Here is a 20,074-nt window from a genome sequence, read left to right on the forward strand (position 1 = left end):
GTTTGATATAGTATAGCCAAGATTTTGTTTTTGATTGTGTTGATATCAAAAGTAAGAAAAATAATATACTTTTAAAAAGTTATGGGATGTCTTGCCAATATTATAATAGTTATTTATCGCTAAGTATTATAAACACTGGACAGCCTTCAACGGATAGTAAAAGCAAATATTCTAAAATTAATGTTAGCCCCGAGGAACAGAAGGCACTGGCTTTGATTTTAAAAAAAATATTTGAAGAAAGTTTTCTAAAATACGATTTGATACTTGATTTTTTATAGTAAGGCTGAGAACCAGTTCTAAAACTGCGGGTTTCAAGCAGTTTTTAAGACTTACATTTTTTATATTTTTTTCCTTTTGATAATTTTTTTGTGTGCAAAATTAAAAAGTTGTTACTCTATATTGCTAATGTTCATTTGTTTGACTGCTTTATTTGTAAAATTTTGTTTTTCATGAATTTTATCATAAAGGTTTTATGCATTTATTTCATCTAAGTGCAATGGCCCTTAAAATAGGGTAATTTAAATTTTAAATCCATACTCTATTATGTAAAATTACCTCGAAATTACTCAATATGTATTTGAAGAAAATATTAAAGCAAAATTTATTTTTATTTATTATGTATGTATATTGTATATGAAAAAAAAATACATATATGTGATTTATATTAAAGTACCTAAAAACTGTTTGGTGTTATCAACAGGGTACATTTGTATTATATAAAATAAAATATGATTGATGTGTTAATTTTTGCCGTTGAATTTCTTAATATCATTCACCGTTGAACGTTGATCTATTTATCTATAATACAAAGTAGAACGATGTCTGTCTGTCCGTCTGTCCGTCTGTCCGTCTGTCTGTCCCTTAAGATCTCGGTAACCACTGAACCGATCGGATTCTACTCTTCAGGGTATATACCTATTGGTCCTGTGGTGGTTTTAAGCTATTTTCTTGGGGGGTGGAACACCCCCAACCCCCCAAAAACAAAAAAATCCCTCCCCCCATTTTTTTTTTTTTTTTTTTTTTGCTTAAGATTTCCTTGGTCCTTTAACGAATTTTGCCTTAATTTTTTTATCACCTCTTGGGGCAAAGCCCCTAGAGGCTAGGGGCGAAGCCGCTAGTATTTTTATAAAAAGTCATTCGATGCTTAAAATCTAGAAATTAACTGATAAATATTGAGTCTAATTTTTATCCATCCTATTATCTAAAGCTGAAAGTTTTTTGTCTGAAGAAAATTATCTTGCAATTGATTGATTCCTATTGTAACTATTTTAAAATTATTTTAAGTTTAAGTTTAGATTTACAAATGTCTTTGAACGGTTTTATGTTATTAGCCTTAAACACCCTCTACCCCATAAAGCCCTTTTGTATTCATTGGTTACATAGCTTAGTTTACTTTTCTAATACGTTCTCATATTCAAAATTTTATTTTGAATTGTGGAAATACTACTGTGATAATGCTGCGCTACTTACGAAACCTCATTTCCGTCCTTGTTTTAAATTTACCTGAACCAGATTCCAATGTCTGGCGGCCTTGGCAATCTGTTCTGTAACATTGCTGCAGGCATCTCCGAACAGGATCACCTTGCGGGGCTGCCCGTGCACCACGTCGAATAAAGACTTCAATCCCACGCCAGGGTTGCACTAAAATAATATAAAATATATTCTCTATATAGTTTGTATTTATACACTTGTATTTACTAATATAAATTTTCTAATTTATTTTCAACACAAAAAATTCGCACATAAAAAGAACAATTCTATCTTCAACGCTCTTTGTAATAAGGTACTATATATTTAAGATCGGCTGAGAGGACAACACTTGTCTTACTGATGCTTTTCGGGACAAGGTATCCTCAACAAAATCTTAAATAGCAGTAGAGAAAACCAAAAGTATGCAGTATTAATGAACACCATAATCACTTACAACGACGGGATATTCAATTTTGATGCTCAGCATCTAAAAAGCTGCTTAAAAGCAGTCGGACAGCCATGGTTTTTATGTACATAAATATGCTCCATATTGCTCGCAATGTTGTCACGAAAAATTAGATGTCGTGCTTTAATAGCGGCTAAGTAAATATCATTTCCCCATAATCGCTTTTAACCCTTAACAGTCGGGCCCCTTGCCGCACCTTAATCGGTTGGAGGGGAGGTGTCATTGCTCCCCCCCCCCTATTATCTCAGTTCCTATAAGAGCTAGAGGGCTAAAAAAATTTGTGCAAATCCCCTGTTTGATAATGAATTTCCGACCTTAAGTAAGTTAAAGTTAATTTTCGCTTCCTTCACCCTTTTATTTAACAAACTTTGTTTTTAGGTCCTTTTTTACTTAAAAAATTCAAACGGCTGTAATTTTCTTATTTTTAAAGCTAAAAGAAAAATATTTTTGCAGAAAATGTTTTTCTTTATGTAAATTTTATATTAGAAACAACAAAATATAAATTTCATCGGCTGCAGCTGTACTTGAAAGCTGCCAGCCGCCGCAGTCGGCGATCGGCGGGAAAACGGCGGCGGATCTTTAAGAAATTTTAATACGTTATGTAGACATGTAAGAAAAGCTCAAGTTTAAAATTTGAAGGATGTACTACTAGAGGATATTTTAGTATTTTGGTAAGATAAAATGCTTTGTTTAAGTCAAAAATATTGCTCTTCACCTGGATGACCCTGCCAAATTAGAAAACTATTTAATTTAGATAAAGTTTTTCATTCAAAACGATTTCACAAAAATGTATTTGATTAAAAGTTTTGTTTTTTTATTATTTTGCTAAAATTTGAACATCTAAGTTTCATATTTCACAATTTAGAATTTCTATCCAATTTTACAAAGAAAACATTTCAGTTTATTAATATATATTTTCTTTAGAACCCGGATTTAAAATTAAAATAATAAACGATAGTATAATCTGTATAATAATAAAACTATTTTGCATCATTTTGAAAAATTTTAAAATTCAAATTTTAGTGGTAATAAGATCATTATGTATATATATATGCTTTATTTACATATACAACATTATGTAATGTTAAAAATTAAAACATTAATGTGTTTAATGCTATTATTGATTCATGAAGGGGAGATAAAACAGGGTTAACAATTGAGAAAAAATGAAATATGATTCCCCTCTCTATCTGCCCATCTAAATTTTTTTGGTTGTTTTATCAACAAAATGTTTTATTTATTGTTTTTTTTAAACTTACAAATCTTAACGTTGCTTTTTTCCAATGAAAAGAAAACTGTATTGATAGAGAAGTTTGATTTTAGTTTGATAAATTTGGCAATCAGTTCAAAAATCCGCCAAGGAGGCAAAAAATAAAATTATATTTACTTGGTCCTATAAAATCTAGTTTTACAGTAGAATATTTAATGCTGGCATACTTCAACTGTTATGTGTTTATGTTGCGAATTAATAAGCTAGGAAATCACCTAAAATCAGGATGTGCTGAAAATGGATTGCATATTTTTCCCTAATTTCCAAAGTTGTACAGCAGAAAACCCAATTATTGCAAACACTATTTTCAGCTACTCCGGTCAAAGGGAAAAGCGATATAATGTATAAACGATTTATACATTATACATTCAAAATTTTAATTTTTCAAATTTTGATTTTTTTGGAAGTTTGAAACTTTTTTAGCTAGTAGTAAATATTGAGATAAGACGCGGATGCTAGGTACACTTTCGGAAACTAAAATTCAGTACATCAAAATCAGAGATGGTTGTCTGGATAATAGAAGGTTTACATTAGAGTATTTGTTGATTGGATAATGTAATATGTTAATGTCTCTTTTCAACCTGTTTTTTTTAAGGAATTTGTGATTTTAAAATTGTAGCAAGTATGGCAATACTTAACATCAGGAAGCTATCTTTTAAAACAATTAATACGAAAGCATTAGAACAGATTTAAAAGTATACAGATTTTTTTTTAGTACAAATATTCTTTTAAAAAATCAATCATAGTTATCAAATGTAGTTTGTTTTAGACTAACAACAAGAAAATACAAAAATATTATTTTTTATAAATGGTTATCTACTCTGCACTTGTCTATTGGCGTGCTGTGAAAATAAAATAATGGATTGTTGTCAAGGACAATTTGCGGGCATAATAAGGTTATATTTTATTAAGGGTTAAGGTCAACAAAAATAAATGTCAAATAATATAAGATTTTTATCTTTTATACACTTTATATTTTGGTAAAGTTGTCACATACTTAGTTATGATTAGAGAAGCGCTGGAAAGTGTCATGTGTGACGTCATAAAAATACTTATAAATCCATCTCATTTTTTGGGGGTTTCCTTTCCCACTTCTCCTCTCCTCCCTGCTTTTTTGACATAATTTTTTAAAGTAACACATGACACTTTCCAGGGCTTTATGATTTGGATGCACAACCTTTGCTTAAATGTCTTCTTACAGTGCATTGTGTTGCGTTGCGCCTGTCTTAGCATCAGTAGGTGCAATTTTAACAACCTTATGAGAAAGAATATTTTATCTAACTTACAAAAAAGAAATAAACAAAAAATCGATAAATTTCTTTGTATTACATGACAGCGTAACAAGAACCTAAAATCAGATTTGATATTTATTTCAAATTTATTCTATTTTCCAAATCTAGTTGCCCTTGGGTGTACACCTAGCTATGTATGGATAGCGATAATTGTTAATAAATTTTTTTACACGAAGTAATAGAAATTTTAGAAAAAAATTTCATAATGATCTTTATTTTTAAAACTTTTACTTTCAGATTTAAAAAAAAATGACTTGAAGCATGGACATTTGAACTTTTTATTGTGTCTAAGAATATTGAAATGAGAAAGCTGGATAGCATGAAGGAAGAATCAGCCACTCTAAGCCGTAGCCACACCCTGTCTAAACAACCCCTAAATTCAGCCAGTTGAAACCACAGACATTTCCGCCCTGTGCAACACCAAGCCGCGGCAAAATAGTAGCAGCCAAAATCGCGAATACCAATTCCTAAATCTATAAAAAAAAAAACTTATTTTTTTTTATTTTCGATAAAATATTATTTCTTAATATATTTGCATGTCCCTGCGAGTGTAGCTGTATAGCTAACTCATCTATTATTGATACAAAGAATATAGAACAAATTCTTTGAAGCTAGCTCAGGTTTTTTTTCTATATATTTCTATACTTTATGTGTATTTAAATTTTACTAGTCCATATTGAATATGTGCAGTTTTATGTAATTCATTTCAATAATTTTTTACCTAAAGAAATGTCGGGTATAGTCCTTTCCACTGTGGTATTCGGCAACCGTGAGCCATGCCTATGGCACCCCTGACCGGGGTTAGGTGGAGGGTCAATGGCCCTCCCCCGAGTCCTGGGGAAGGGGTCTGACGACCCCCTCCCTATGCCTAAAATTAATGATTGAATCTGCCAAGTTTATTATGGTTAACTGTATTGTTAATTCCCCCCCACCCTTTCCAGGGATGGGGGATCATTATTGCCCAAACTGACTATTGTGTATGTATTATAATGCTTTTATGTTATGATTATTTATTCCTATCTGTGTAGTTATTGTTTGTTGTATATAGCTTTAGTACCCTTTAGACCTGCAATAAAGTGACAACTGAAATAGATGTTGATTATTATTTGGTGAATGCTAGAGAAGCGTAGCTTCTCTATAGTCAGGTGTCCACGTCTGTCACACTGCCGTAATCTAATTGAACTCCGGTGTCTGCCATTTATCCTCGGCGGATACCACAACTTTTGGTGACAGCTGTGTGAGATTACGGCAAACCACAAGTGTAGAGCAGACGCGCAGCTGAGGCTAAGGTACTCCCAGCAGTGAAACTGGCAAAACTGACACAAGCAACCTGAATTACCCACCCTGGACAGCAAGGTCTAACTCTGCATCCGGCAGTTGTGGAAGTGACACAGCGAAACTTGACGAAAAAACCGCGAGAAGCGCCGACATCTAACGGAGAATTGAGCGCTCAAAGGGCTGAAACAGGCCTGCGGACCGGCTGAAACAAGCCAAATAAGTGTAAACGGCTGAAAATAGGCCAATTTTACTGCAAGAGATAGCAGGATCCGAACCAGTGGTGATAGCAGGACGGGACATTCCCTGCCACCATCAGCCGGATTTGGATCAGCGGCGCTAGCAGGACGGGACATTCCCTGCCGCCGATAGGCTGAAACACGCCACATAGCTGCGAGCTGCGAGCCAACATACGAGTGTAGTGCACCAAAACAGAGAAAACTACGTCAACTCCAAGTATCCTGAGAGGCTACAACGCAGCCACCCATCTAGAAAAAACAGATATTATATCACATTGCAGGGATTACCACCCTGGTGTGATGGCTAAACAATAGATTTATGAGCAAAGATTGGCAAACAATTTGTTGTGTTGTGATAAAACTAAAAATAGAACAGGCTTGGATTTATTGTGTATTGTGATAACAACTAAAAATAGAACAGGGTTGGTAAACAAATCTGTTATGTAATTGTGATAAGGACAAAAATAGAAGCTAGATGTAATATAACAAAGACCCTGATACACAATCTAATCACCTCAAGCCTACAGCACAACAACAATACACCCCTTATTCCAGAGGAAAGGGAGGAGCCCACTCTCCACTGAAGGAAATACAATCAAGGTGATATAATAGATAAGCCTAGGATTAAGGAGAAAAGGCATCATTACCTCATCACACAGTTACCTCAAACCCACAGCACTCCCCCCTTCCTCACAGGGGGAACGGACGGATTTACCCCCGTCCCCTCACGCGCTTTCCCCCTCCTACCCACACCAGACTAAGTCCGTCCACGGTGTGGAGCTAGTGACCGGGAACACAGAGCGCCATTCACGGGTCGCGCAACGGAGTGCGGAAATATCATAAAATTCAACGGACAAAGCGGACCAATGAGAGAGCGAGTTGAGGGATAAGTGCGCGTTTTACCTGTGTGCGCGGATTTGACGGTGCGTAAGCGCGTTGTAAGGACAGGAGATTCCACGCACACACACACACACCGGAGCGGAGCTACTCCATAGCATCTAACAGGGGTATTTTTAGAAAATAAAGAATTACAAGCTCCCTCCTCCTATCTATAGTGTGATAAAGGAAAACCAAATCAGTTCCTGACAGCAGTTCAGACCCTCAACATCTATCTACCCCTACCAGCCTACTCTACAACCTCAGAATCCAACTAGTGATAAGTACAGCTAAGTTATATCTTGGTAACTAAACTACCAACCTAGTGATAAAAACAGTGTTGGCTGTTAGGCTAGTAAGCCTCAAGTGACAAACCATTTATTCTATTACTTTATAACTTTGTGTCCCGCCGTTGAACCGTTGACCCGATGGAACAGCCGCAAGCGCCAGGAGGCGACCAAGCCCCAGGATGGCTCCAGGATGACCCTCAGCCGGCTCCAGCCGAGTACCGCAAGCTGATGCTGAGTAACCTGCCAGAGTATAGAGGACCGCCCAAGCAATCCTGGAGTTCACATATCCGCAGACTCGAGATGTCATGGGCGGCTTACCGCGTGCCACCCCATGACTCCCTCAACCGCCGCAATGCCCTCTTACTGTCACTAGTAGGGCAAGCGGCGGAAATGGCGTCCCATCTGTTTGGCGAGGCAGGCCAAGCCTTGACCTACGAACAGGTCAAGGCCGAGTGTGAAATGTTATTTCGTCCTGCTTTTGAATCCCAAACGCTTAAACAAGCGTTTAGGGATTACAAGCAACACTCGACAGAACCTATACAAGCGTACATATCAACCAAGTGTGCCTTGTATAGGGACGCCTACAGCCATGAGGATCTCGAGTTGTTAGTGGACGAATTAAATCGTGGCATTCGTAACGCTAATGTGAAACGCGTCATGATGGGACATGAGATCACGAGTGTACCTGAGTACACTCGTAGAGCCATGTTCACCGTCACCATGATTACCAAGCAGCTGAAGGAGGGTGTGTGCCTAGTGGACTCTACCGACGGGCTGACTGGATCTGCCAGCATCCAGTTGCCCCACTATGACGAGTCGGAGCCAATGGAGATTGGCGCCTTGGCTCCGGGTCTCCACCAGATGGGGAAGGTCGCTCCAGATGACAAGGTTCCAGGTCGCTGCTTCCGCTGCCAGGGGAGAGGCCACCGAGCTCGAGACTGCCCGACGCCTATGGAAGTTAGCCTAGAGGAGAGACGCACCCAGCCACGCCGTGACCGTTCTGCCAAGTGTGAGCGTTGCCACTATGACGGTCACACGGCGGCCGAGTGCAGAGCTGACTGGGCCCAGGTAGCCAGCCGCAGGCGCACCGCCGATAAGGGTGCCCCTCCAGGGAAGCCCAGCAGAGTGGCCCACATGGAAGGGAGCGCGCCCCCAGCACCACCGCAGCAAGCAGCCGCCCCCAAAGCCGCGGACCGAGCCGACGGGATGCCGCAGTTTGGGACCGTTCCAGCTAGGATCAACGTACTGGGCGGCGCGGCTGAACCCAACCGGGTTGGCCTGGGCTTCAGTCTCAACCACCTGGGGCCGGAGTTGGTGCAACCCTACAACATCGCCGAGCCAGAAGTCCTGAGGCCCCAGCCTTTTAGCCTCAACATGATGGAGCCTGCTCGGCCGAGCCTACCCAGCAAGAGTGGAGGGGCGCTACCCAGCGTCACTGAGACGGTGTACGGGGAGGCCCTGGCGGCCGCTGAACGAGAGAGGCAGGAGGCGCTAGCCAGCGCATCAACATCGATGTATGGGGCGCCATCCGGCGCCGCCACCTGTGATGACTGGGGGGTGCTATCCAGCGCCTCCCACCTGGTGCCTGGGGCGACAACCGTCGCCGCCACCGAGATACCTGGATCCTGGAACAAGCCAGCCTCCAACCTGGTGCCTGGGGCGACAACCGTCGCCGCCACCGAGAGACCTGGATCCTGGAACGAGCCAGCAGTCCCAGAGGAAGGGGTGACACCCGTCACCCCCAGCCAGCCAGCGCCACCAGCCTGCAGGGAGAGCCCAACTACATGCCATCCAGAGCCCCCTGCCAGCCGAAGGAACCCAGCTGCCCAGCACCCCCAGTCGAGCCAGGATAAGTTAAATTTGATAAATGTGTTGTATCCAAGCCATTGTAAAACCCCAGCCTGGCCTGTGCCCCCTGCACCAGAGGCTGGGGAGATTGAAATTTGGGAAAATAAGGACTTGCCTGTGCCATATGCACCTGAGTTCCTAGGGCAGGGGAGGGACGTGAGTAAGGGCGAGCCTGTGCCACACGCACTTCAGCCCCATGCCACTGGGCATGCCTTGGACAAGGGAAGGGACCACTTGGGGCTAGGGGAGCCGACACCCAGGCAAGTGCCAGTCGCTTGCCAGTCTGTCATTGGGGAGGGTATCGGGGTGCCCCGGCCACACAAAGATAACGCTCAATGGAAACTTGTATCTAGCCAGGAGCAGCCCAGCCGTGTCCAGCCCCAAGAAGCAGCCGTGACCCGAGCCGAAGATCCCCAGCCGCGTGTGCGAGGTAGATGGCTGCCTGGAAGCTTCTCTCACTGGTGGATGGTCCTGTGGGGCCTCCTGCTGGCAGCCGTGTGGCCTACAACCAGCTACGTCCTGGTGGGATGGGACTGCGCCAACCCCACCCACGTCACAGCCTACAATAAAGAAAAGATGTGCAACACGGAACCTCTACACCAGGAGGTGCCCCTGGGCCATGAAGTACACGTCCTGCAGCAAGTCAAGGTGAGGGAAACAACAGGATACAGTTGCCAGCTCACTGTGTCCCAGTGGACATTCAGGTGTGGGGTATGGGGTCACCTCAAAGTGACCTCGGTCCCCACCCTCATGAGGCCAACCAAGATAGATCCAGAAACGTGCCGAGACCTGGCCAGGAACCGAGTCTACATGCTGCCAGGCAAGACCCAGCCATTGACGTTCCAGCTGAACCATCCCCTGTTCTTCACCCTCGATATGGTGGGCGCCCTCGTCAACAGCCCCGAGGGGGTGGGTTGTGAAGGGGAGGACGTCCACTTCGAGGGCCAGCTGTATCGCAATGAATTAGTGCTCCAGGAGCGACGGCTGCTGGTTAAGGAAGAGACCTACGTAGTAGAGGATGGACGGGTGGAGTCCCAATCTGACCACCTGACCTTGGAGTGTCCCCATTCAGAGCTGTCTTGCATCACTGGGGAAGCAACCTACGTGTGGGACCACCTGGGGAGAGCTTGCCCCTTGAGGCTGATCCGCAGCCTCCAGCCCAGCCTAGTGATGGATGCGTTCCTGGTTGACCATCAGGCCCAGTTTTTCATCAACATGACCAACCCCACCTCAATAGTGAACTGCGACTTTGAGGCCCGTGCCACCAACCACCCAGCATTGTTCGTGGCAGCTGACCCAGCCGCGGCAGCGCTACCCAGAGTATTGGCCAGGGATGTTGATGTCCCCCTGCAGGCCCAGATACATGCAGGTTATATTGGATTTACTCTGGAGACCCGCATGAAAAGCACAGCAGCAGAAGAAGTAGCGGCCAACTGCTGGAAGCTCCAGCAACTAGACCCGGCCCACCCGGTGCGTGTCCAGGGGAGCACGTTCTCGGTGCTGAGGGGAGATGTCCTGCTCCAGCTTACCTGCCAACGCAACAAATATGTTGTCCGTGAACACAAGGAGTGTTGGGACAAAGTGCCAGTAGAGCCCACAGGGTTTGTAGACGCCGTGACACGAGTGTATAGCGGCCACGCCACCAAGATTCCCTGCTCCTCCACATACCCCCTGACTGTGCACGCGGAGGAAGGCTGGATAGAGTTAACCCCCGCTCCTAAGAAGAGGCCACCCCCGCTGGATACGCCTAAGCAGCTGCTGACAGAACCCTTGGATGACTTCAGTTCAGGGGGCTTGTATTCGCAGGCTGAGTTGAATGACTGGCAGCAACTGCTGGCGTTCCCAGCATATAAAAGCGCCATGCTGACCGGCCTGTCCTATGGCTCATGCGTTCAGCAAGGCAGCTGTTCGGCCACAGGTGACCATGGGATAGTGTCCTACAACATCGACCGACTGGCGGAGGAAGGAGAGGCCGCCCTGGATGTCTGGGCTGGGTTCAGACAAGCTATTCACGAGTGGGGAGATGGCGCAGCCATACTGTGTCTGCTGTTGTTAATCCTCAAACTGTTGGGGGATCTGACCATCATTTCTCTGGCAGCAGCACAAGGAGGTGTCCGGGCAGCCCTGAATGCGATGTCACAAGTGTTCCTGTACCATCCAACTTTGTACAGGAAGGCCTTGGCCAGAGCCCGGCTCACCCATGCCAAGTCCCGGGACTTTTCAGTAGACTGGGATGCCATTCCCATCGGCCGGGAAGCAGCCGAGGAAATGGTGTCCATGCAATCAGCCGATAGCGGGCATGACCGCCCAGGCAGGCCAGGACCGCCCTCTGGAAGACCCCGCGGCCCCTCGGGAGGTCAGGCTGCCGCCCAGACGGTCAACTTGGCAGCCAGTGCCCCAGCCGCTGCCAACAACAACCAGCATGCCCCACTGCTGACTGTCCCAGCAACAACTGTGCCACCCGCCAACCTGACACCTGCCGGCGCTGAACAACGTGTCCAACCAAAGCCAGCCTCTGCCTTCTATCCCACGTTGGGAGCCCATCAACCCTGAGAAACACTCACCACTAGGATTCCATTGAATCATTATCGTTTGTATATATCTTAGCCCTAAGGAGCGGACCGAAGGCCTCAACCACTGTCGGAAGTCTGGTAGGGAAACCCTCTCCCAGCCTTCCGAGGGGAGAGTTGTGGTATTCGGCAACCGTGAGCCATGCCTATGGCACCCCTGACCGGGGTTCGGTGGAGGGTCAATGGCCCTCCCCCGAGTCCTGGGGAAGGGGTCTGATGACCCCCTCCCTATGCCTAAAATTAATGATTGAATCTGCCAAGTTTATTATGGTTAACTGTATTGTTAATTCCCCCCCACCCTTTCCAGGGATGGGGGATCATTATTGCCCAAACTGACTATTGTGTATGTATTATAATGCTTTTATGTTATGATTATTTATTCCTATCTGTGTAGTTATTGTTTGTTGTATATAGCTTTAGTACCCTTTAGACCTGCAATAAAGTGACAACTGAAATAGATGTTGATTATTATTTGGTGAATGCTAGAGAAGCGTAGCTTCTCTATAGTCAGGTGTCCACGTCTGTCACACTGCCGTAATCTAATTGAACTCCGGTGTCTGCCATTTATCCTCGGCGGATACCACACCACGACATCCCTCCATAAGGAGCGATTCTACGTATTTTTCACAGTAGCTTTTCTCCTATTTCTAGCCCCTGCGGGGGGCTCTAACCCTGCGGGGCCAATTACCTAACCCTGTGGGGCAATCACCTAACACAATATAACCTAACCTAACCTAAAATAACCTATAAAAAGCCATTTAAAAATACGAATAATCGCTCCTTATGGAGGGATGTCGTGGAAAGGACTATACCCGAAATGTCGACTTAAGTATATGCTAATTTAAGATCTATATTGTTGACAAATCTATATGTATGAAATTAACACCGACACTACGACCAACACTTAAAATTACCACTATAAACCTGGATTTGCAGTAATGTAACGCTGTATTAATAACAACTAAACTTGTAAACTAGTAGAGGTTTAGTAAATATTGTTATGTTAAAAAAAATTTGCTGTGATTTTGAAAAAAAAATCAGTAAATCTAAGAAAAAATTTTAATATTTGAATTAAAATGATTAAGAAAATTGTTAGAGTATCTTTACTGATAAATATTCCAATAATGGAAAAGACAATATGTAAGGTTGAAAAGGTATAAGTAAAACACACAAACACAAACACATCATACATCAAACAAAACTGTGTGCAATGGTTTTCGCACAATTAATAATAACAATATTAGATTGTTTAATTTATTAAATAAATGTCAAATTTAATATCAAAAGATATTAAAAGAATTTTTGTTAAATTTCACCTTAACGATAGGCTTCAAGAATATTTTGGTTTATTGGTTCTTATCAAAATTTAAATCTAAAAATAAAACATCTCATATAAAACAATCAGAGGTCTGTGTCAAGAATAAAGAACTCAATCCTAAGCTACAATATAAAAACCTTGCTATTCTAGGCCTTTTAGGGGCATTTGAGTGGGGGACGAAATTAGTTCCCCTCTCCCCATCTTCAAATTTAATTTTGTTTGGATTTTTTTATATATTGGGAAAGGGAGTCATTTCTTTCTAGGGGCGATTTCTATTGGAAGATTGGCGATACTCTCCCTCAAAATTGGGCACTTAGGGTGGTGGGGGGTTGAACTTGACCCCATTTTTTTTTTAAATTTTAGATTTAAATAGAAGAAGTAAATTCCCACCAAGATAAAATTTAGGAATTCTATAAATCTTCCCAGGTCATATGAGAGGTAAATTGTAAAGGAGAACCACGTTGGTTCAGCGGTTATCTTTATATAAGGATATTATGATATTATTTAAGATTAAGAAGTATTGCCATTTTAAATTTTGCAAAATAGAAAAAGAAACAGTTGTTATTCAGAAGTTTTGTTTCACCACATAAAACACAAGAACACACCCACATACACACATACACATACACACACACACACACACAAAATAGTATTTTAATATTCAGGAGGAGTAACTTACATCAAAAAACGTCAGAACTAAAGATCTAACAAAATTTACTCACTATAATTTTTTTTTGAAGTAACAGGGGGAATTTTTTAAAATTAGAATATCATTTATAGAATGGCTTCAAAACTGATTAATATCTGCTGTATTAGAACCACCCATACTGAAATATTATGTATAGCATCATATTAAATACAATATTCCACGAATATTAAAATTCAAATATCACATAATTAATACCAGTTTTGTTTTGCCGGGCCTTAAGCTTTATTGTTTTAAAATTTTCAACTTTGAGCTAAAAATATTTTATTATGTTATGTGATTTTCTTAATAATGTGTAATTTGCTTATCTTTTCTTAACTATCAGGGAGATCAGGGGCAAGTTGAAATGGACGCCCCTAATTATAGAATAGCCTCGCTTTTGAAAAGTGAAATGTTTTTTTTTTATATTTTGCACTGAAGTTACCCTGAATCCTTGGCTAAATTAAGACTTCTATTGACGCATTATACATTTATACACATTAAAAGATCTCAGAATTTCTTTATATAAGAGCGGAATATTAAGCAAACCTTTTCCTCTAGTCCAAAATAACAGAATATCACTTTTTTTTATAAATATTCAATTAGTTTTGCACATTAAGAGATATAAGTTTTCCGGAATTGTAATGTAGGGAGTAGATTTGAAATCTGCATCAAATTTTAAGGATTTTTTATAAAATTCGTTTTTTATATAATTCTTTATCTAAAAGCGGAAATACAAATTAAGTTAATTAATTTTGGCATCCGTGATTGGTGGATTTAAAAAATCTGCGCTCTGATTGGATGTCGTACATCATTCAACCAATTAGAGCGCAGGTAGTTTAAAATCCACCTATCCTATTGGTCAAAATTAATTAACTTAAAATGTATTTCCGCTTTTAGATAAAGAATGTTACAAAAAACGAATTTTATAAGAAATCCTTAAAATTTGATGCAGATTTCAAATCTACTCCCTACATTAAAATTCCGGAAAACTTATATCTCTTATTGCACATACCGTATGACTAAATTCAATACGTATTCAATAAGTATTGCTTTATTTGGTCCACTTATCCTTGACAGAACATGAGTTATTAATGAATTATTTCAGTCAGCTATAAGTAGGTTAAAGTCGTCATTACTTTGGTCTTAATAGAAAAAAAGTTCTGTAATTGATCTAAAATTTGCGACAAAGTTATATTATCATTTTTTCGACGATAAAATTAAATAGTTAACTTTATTGAGGAAATTTATTATATTTTACGAAATTTAAAACGAATTTGATGTAATAATTTATTTATCAAAAAGTACTATGTACATATATGCAATTTAAATTTACAGGAAACGAATAGAGAATAATAAAAAGTTTGATTGTATTAACTTTATAAAACCCTAACCTTGAATAATTATGCACTTCACCTATTTTTTTACTAAGGCATTCCAACTACTGTTATTAAATGTAAGTAGGTACGACTTTTAGCGTCTTGAGTTATAATATTCTCCAAATATAATCCCAAATAAATCTTTAAAGGGATTAATTTATCTTCCTTAGGTTTATCCCTGTCTCACTTGAAGTGAAGCCAAATAAAAGATATAAATCTTTTACAATTGTTGAAATTTTATACAAAATTATATAAATTATGCACTTTTATCAAATTTAAATTATTAATTTAATTAATATTTGATTATCTCATAATGTAATCAGTATATAACCGCAGGGCTGCGGCCATAGATGTAAGTACTTCAGGACCTAGATCCAAAGCCAGTCTAATACAATATTCCATCCAAAAACATAGAAAATTTAGGTACTACTGTAATGTTAGTTGCTTAATATTCATAGAAAAAGAAATATTGTTAGCACTTCTAGACAAGGGTTATGTGCACAAAGTGGTTTTCGATGTCTGTTGTAATAAAAATAAAAATAAAAAGTCTGTCATTTAACTATAGCCTTAAAAGATTGTAAGCCAATTTTATCCTCCAGAAAGTAAGAAAAGATTCAATTGTAATTTCGCCGAGTACCCCTTTTATTTCGAAATGATTTTAAAATAAGGGGGGGGGGGATCGCAACTCGTTAACTAGACCTTGTTTCAAATTAAACCAGACCTATTGCAAAAGACAAACAATCAATTTTAAAAAATGGGTTGGGCGTTATTTGCTCTTAAAGTACTGTGAGTAAACCCCCCGATTAAATTATTTTACATTTACTTTCTATACTGAAATGTTTTAAAATATACATTAATTCCAAAAAAAAATAGATGGATGCTAGGGGCGAAGGAAGTACTATTAAAGAAGCAAGCTAAAGCACTAGGTTGTATTAAAATAATTGAAAATTATGCCCAATATTGGAAAAATGTAAAACTATGCAGGAAGGTTGGGAATATAAATTCATTATAAGAAATATATACTATTTTAAAGAAATGTTTACTTTGTAAAATTTACATTGGGGCTAAAAATACATATTTGGGGATTGAAAAAAAAAATTACCTGACTTTAAGAAATATAATACTAGACCAAAAAAAGTATAAAAATCTTTTGTTTTCGGTGGATGAGGAGGTGGCTTAATACATTAGAGTAAAACAATAGAGGGAGAAAGGGCTAAATAACTGTATCTCTCCATCGCAACTGTCTTGTGCAACCTTTCTATTGGGTCATTGAAAATCAACAAATGCTATCGCTTATATTACACAGCCAAGTAGCAGAAAATTATTTAGAAGCAGACGAAAGAGGTCTTTGAAAATGAAGGGAGGTAGTTGTCTGTATACACATCTATACTATTGATCTGTTGTTAATACCCTTTTAAACTTTCGTTTTCATTGATGATTTTATTTTTATAAAATGTGTACCTATCCGTATCTTGAGTCCGTGATATCGACAACATGTTATTTATTTATTTCACTTTCACGCATATTTATTTCCTTATTCTTTATTATCGGCTACGCCCCTAGGGGCACTTGAGGAGGAGAGAGTCGAATTTAATAACCCAATTTCTTATTTTAGATTTTAAAAGAAAAAGTAAAAAAAAATTTTGGGGGGGGCAAAATTTTTTTTATTTTTTTTTATTTTAGATAAAAAATTTTTTTTTTTAAATTTGGGAAGGGGGGATTTTTCACTTTTTAGGGGGGTTGGGGGTGTCCCACTCCCAAGAAAATAGTTATAAACCTTCCCGGGACCTATGAAAAGCTACCCTGTAAAGGAGAACCCGATCGGTTCAGTGGTTAGCGAGATCCTTCGGTACAGACAGACACACAGACACACATACAAACATCCTGTTACTTTAGTATAAGGATTAACGGCATCGCCCCTAGCATCTAGGGGGCTTGATACAGCAGGGATAAGAATTGAAGTGAGCAGAAAAATAGGCTAAAAATATTCCAAAGCTTTAGTCTAAAATTAAATAGCCTTAAAAACCCAAACCTAAGTGAAGCCACCCTAAGAAAGATACTTTTATCTTTTCAGCTGTTCTTAAAATCTTATGCTTCAGACAAAAAAAAACTTTTAAAAATGATAATAATTTTCTTTGAAAAAAACAGTCTGCTAAATCTGATGCTTAAAATAAACTGGCTACTCATTTGTAAATCTAAATTCAGTTCATGTACAACACTCAAGTACATACAGGGTGTTTCAAGCATTTAAGATTTATATTAAATATTATCCTAAATCACATTATCTATGATCATGATAATCATAATAAGACACACTGTATACAACTATACCATAGTAATCGATATATTATTACTCGGATGTTGCACCAGCTTTTCATGTTCTATAATAAAGTGATTCTCGCAGCTATTAAACAACACCCCCCCCCCACCCCACTTACCCCATCCCGTCCCCTCCTATTGAATGAACGAACTAACCAATAAATGGGGTACATGTTAGCAACCTAAATTGACGACAGATTTTCATTTCCACAGTATACAAATAGACTTAAAGAACAAAATTTCTTTCAAATATTCATAATAATCTGTGACACCCTGTATCATACTAAAATATTGGCTCTACAAGAAGATATAATAATCAAAGTACAGAATTTCTTTCGAATATTAATTATAATCTGGGATACCCTGTATCATACTACACCATAGTATAGGCACTACAAGTAGACTTGAAAAATCAAGTACAGACTTCCTTTCAAATAATTATAATAATCTGGGACAACCTGTATTATTCTACACCATAGTATAGGCACTACAAGTAGACTTGAAAATTAAAGTACAGACTTCCTTTCAAATCCCATAATTAGCCTCGGGATTGGAAGCATAAGATTTTCTTACAAAATATTAAAAAAATTAAACAAACAGGTTTTTCCTTGAGTTCGAAATACTTCAAACAAAAGTGGTAAAGATTTAAGATAATTTTTTCAAAATTTTTTATTAATTCATGAGTTTGTAAAAAATTTGCTCGTAGTCAAACGCTTTATTAAGTTCAAACTAACATAAATTAACTGTTAATCAAATTAAGCTCTTTTTACTGCCTTTAAAAAAGATTAGGGTATACAATACAAATAACCAATGATAGGCCATTACACAGACTAAATTAACAATAGCAGGTCAATTTACATTTTATTTGAACAATGGTATGCTAGTATATCGTAATTTGTTATATACACTAAAAAAAACTTCTTTACATTTCTAATTGATTGGTACAAAATTGAAAGTAAGACTTTTGAAGTAAGTGGAAAATGTGTAAAGAGAGATTTAAAAGAATTCTAGAGTATATTTATCTTTCGAGCAAACTAAGTCATACATCATCTTAGTAAGTTAATCTTAAATTCCCAAGAGTTTTAACCTTAAATTAAAACTTAAAAGGAAATTACACTTTTTATAAAGTACTCATTTCAATTGTCTAATCGTTTTAAGGTAAGATTCAAAATGGAGTATTTTTTCAAAGGGGGATTTCTCTTTAAATGATATAAACCTCTCTTGGAACTATAAGAAGCTTTCTTTAAGCCACATCCTCCACTACAAAAGACAGACATACATCCTGTTACTTTTCTATAAAAATTCCTTCAATGCAAAAGAACTTGATATTATTAGGATCTTTTAAACTTTGTGATGTCATGAAGACGAATTAAGATTTAGATTAAGATAAATACATTTTTAGAGTAGGCGAGAATAAAAAGAATGAGAGAGCAAGAAAAGTGGCAATTTAAATTTAATTGTCTCGTATTTATCTTCATTAAAATGTATAAAACATTTGACAAAACAAAAATAAGATGTTTTAAATTTTAATTATAACATCAAATTAAAAAATTTGTGAAAATTTACTGTATTTTACTTAAGTATTCATGTTTGATTAGAACACAAAAATATAGTTCAATCCTATTTAAATGTTCGATATATGCATATTGCATACCCAATAAATTATCTAAAATAGTTAGATCATTAGGTCTATACGTTTTAGGAAAGCTTTGTAAGTACAAATGAAAAGTTTTGAAATAATTAATAAAAAATATAAACAAGACACGAGAAATAACACCTTCATTATGAAAATAAAAATATAGAGTTTTGGCACTATCAATATTAAAGGCGAAAGATAAGTTTTCGATGTGCATACTTTAACTACAGTTTTAAACCATGCTAAAGTTTGTGTGTGTGTGTGTGTTTGCAACTTAAGCCTAATTAGTTGCAATTAATATAACAGTTAACAGTAAAGAGACTTAGTTCACATTTTATAAAGCTATAGCGTCATTAGGATTTAAAAACTTTAAATAAAATATGTATGTAATTTTTAATAAAATGATAATGTAGACTGTAATCAAATAATATTATTTCCATAAATAGCAAGGTAAAACATTTAAAGAAATATACATCCTTATCTAAACCATTCACATAATGTCAACTTAGATATATCAAAATCTAATCAATTCATTACATAAAAAAAACTTATTTTTTGCCATGCCACGCTTCTTTGTACCTACTCGACCCTATCCGATGCAAAGCCTGCCTATTTTTATAAGAAACTCCCTTGCGGCCATTTTAAAGTAAAAACTTGGAAAGCTAATATCATCAACTGGCTGAATCATTAGTTCTTACTGTGGACAAAACATTAATCCCCAGCTCCTCCTCCTTAAAACTTCTTTGTAACTTTTTAAAATCATGTTAAGTCGTAATTTATAGAACTAAGCAGATTAGGGTTCCACGGATGTTTTATAATTGCATCAATTCAGCCTATGGACAACCAACCCTTTGTTTGCACGACCTTTGTTTGGAAGTCCTAACTGTGCATGGTAATGAGTTGCGCCTGTTAGTGTTAATGGACAAAGGCATTCTCCCTACTCTTACTATTGATGTCACGCGTCTGACCTAGGCGCAGTAAGTACCATTTCTAACGTCTCCAGTATGACGAGGTGTGGGCCAGACTCGAACACACCTCCCCAATAACAAGCCGACACCTTACCAATTGCGCTAATGCCGCGGGTTTTGTAGGAAGATATTAGTAATGCACTTGTAAAATATGAAATTCTGCCGTAACTTCA

General features: G+C 38.5%; 1 protein-coding gene across 1 annotated transcript in view; it reads right to left on the bottom strand.

Moving 5' to 3' along the window:
- The window catches only part of LOC145315227 (uncharacterized), a 141,305-nt gene that overhangs the window by 117,757 nt on the left and 3,474 nt on the right, over window positions 1–20,074 (bottom strand). Inside the window, exon 3 of the mRNA XM_080155265.1 lies at window positions 1,504–1,641. Within this exon, the coding sequence (XP_080011391.1) occupies window positions 1,504–1,641 (138 nt within the window). The remainder of the gene's footprint in view (window positions 1–1,503; window positions 1,642–20,074) is intronic.

Source organism: Acartia tonsa, chromosome 1 (genome assembly GCF_053477335.1).
Source record: "Acartia tonsa isolate MP-2025a chromosome 1, ASM5347733v1, whole genome shotgun sequence".
NCBI lineage: Eukaryota > Metazoa > Arthropoda > Copepoda > Calanoida > Acartiidae > Acartia > Acartia tonsa.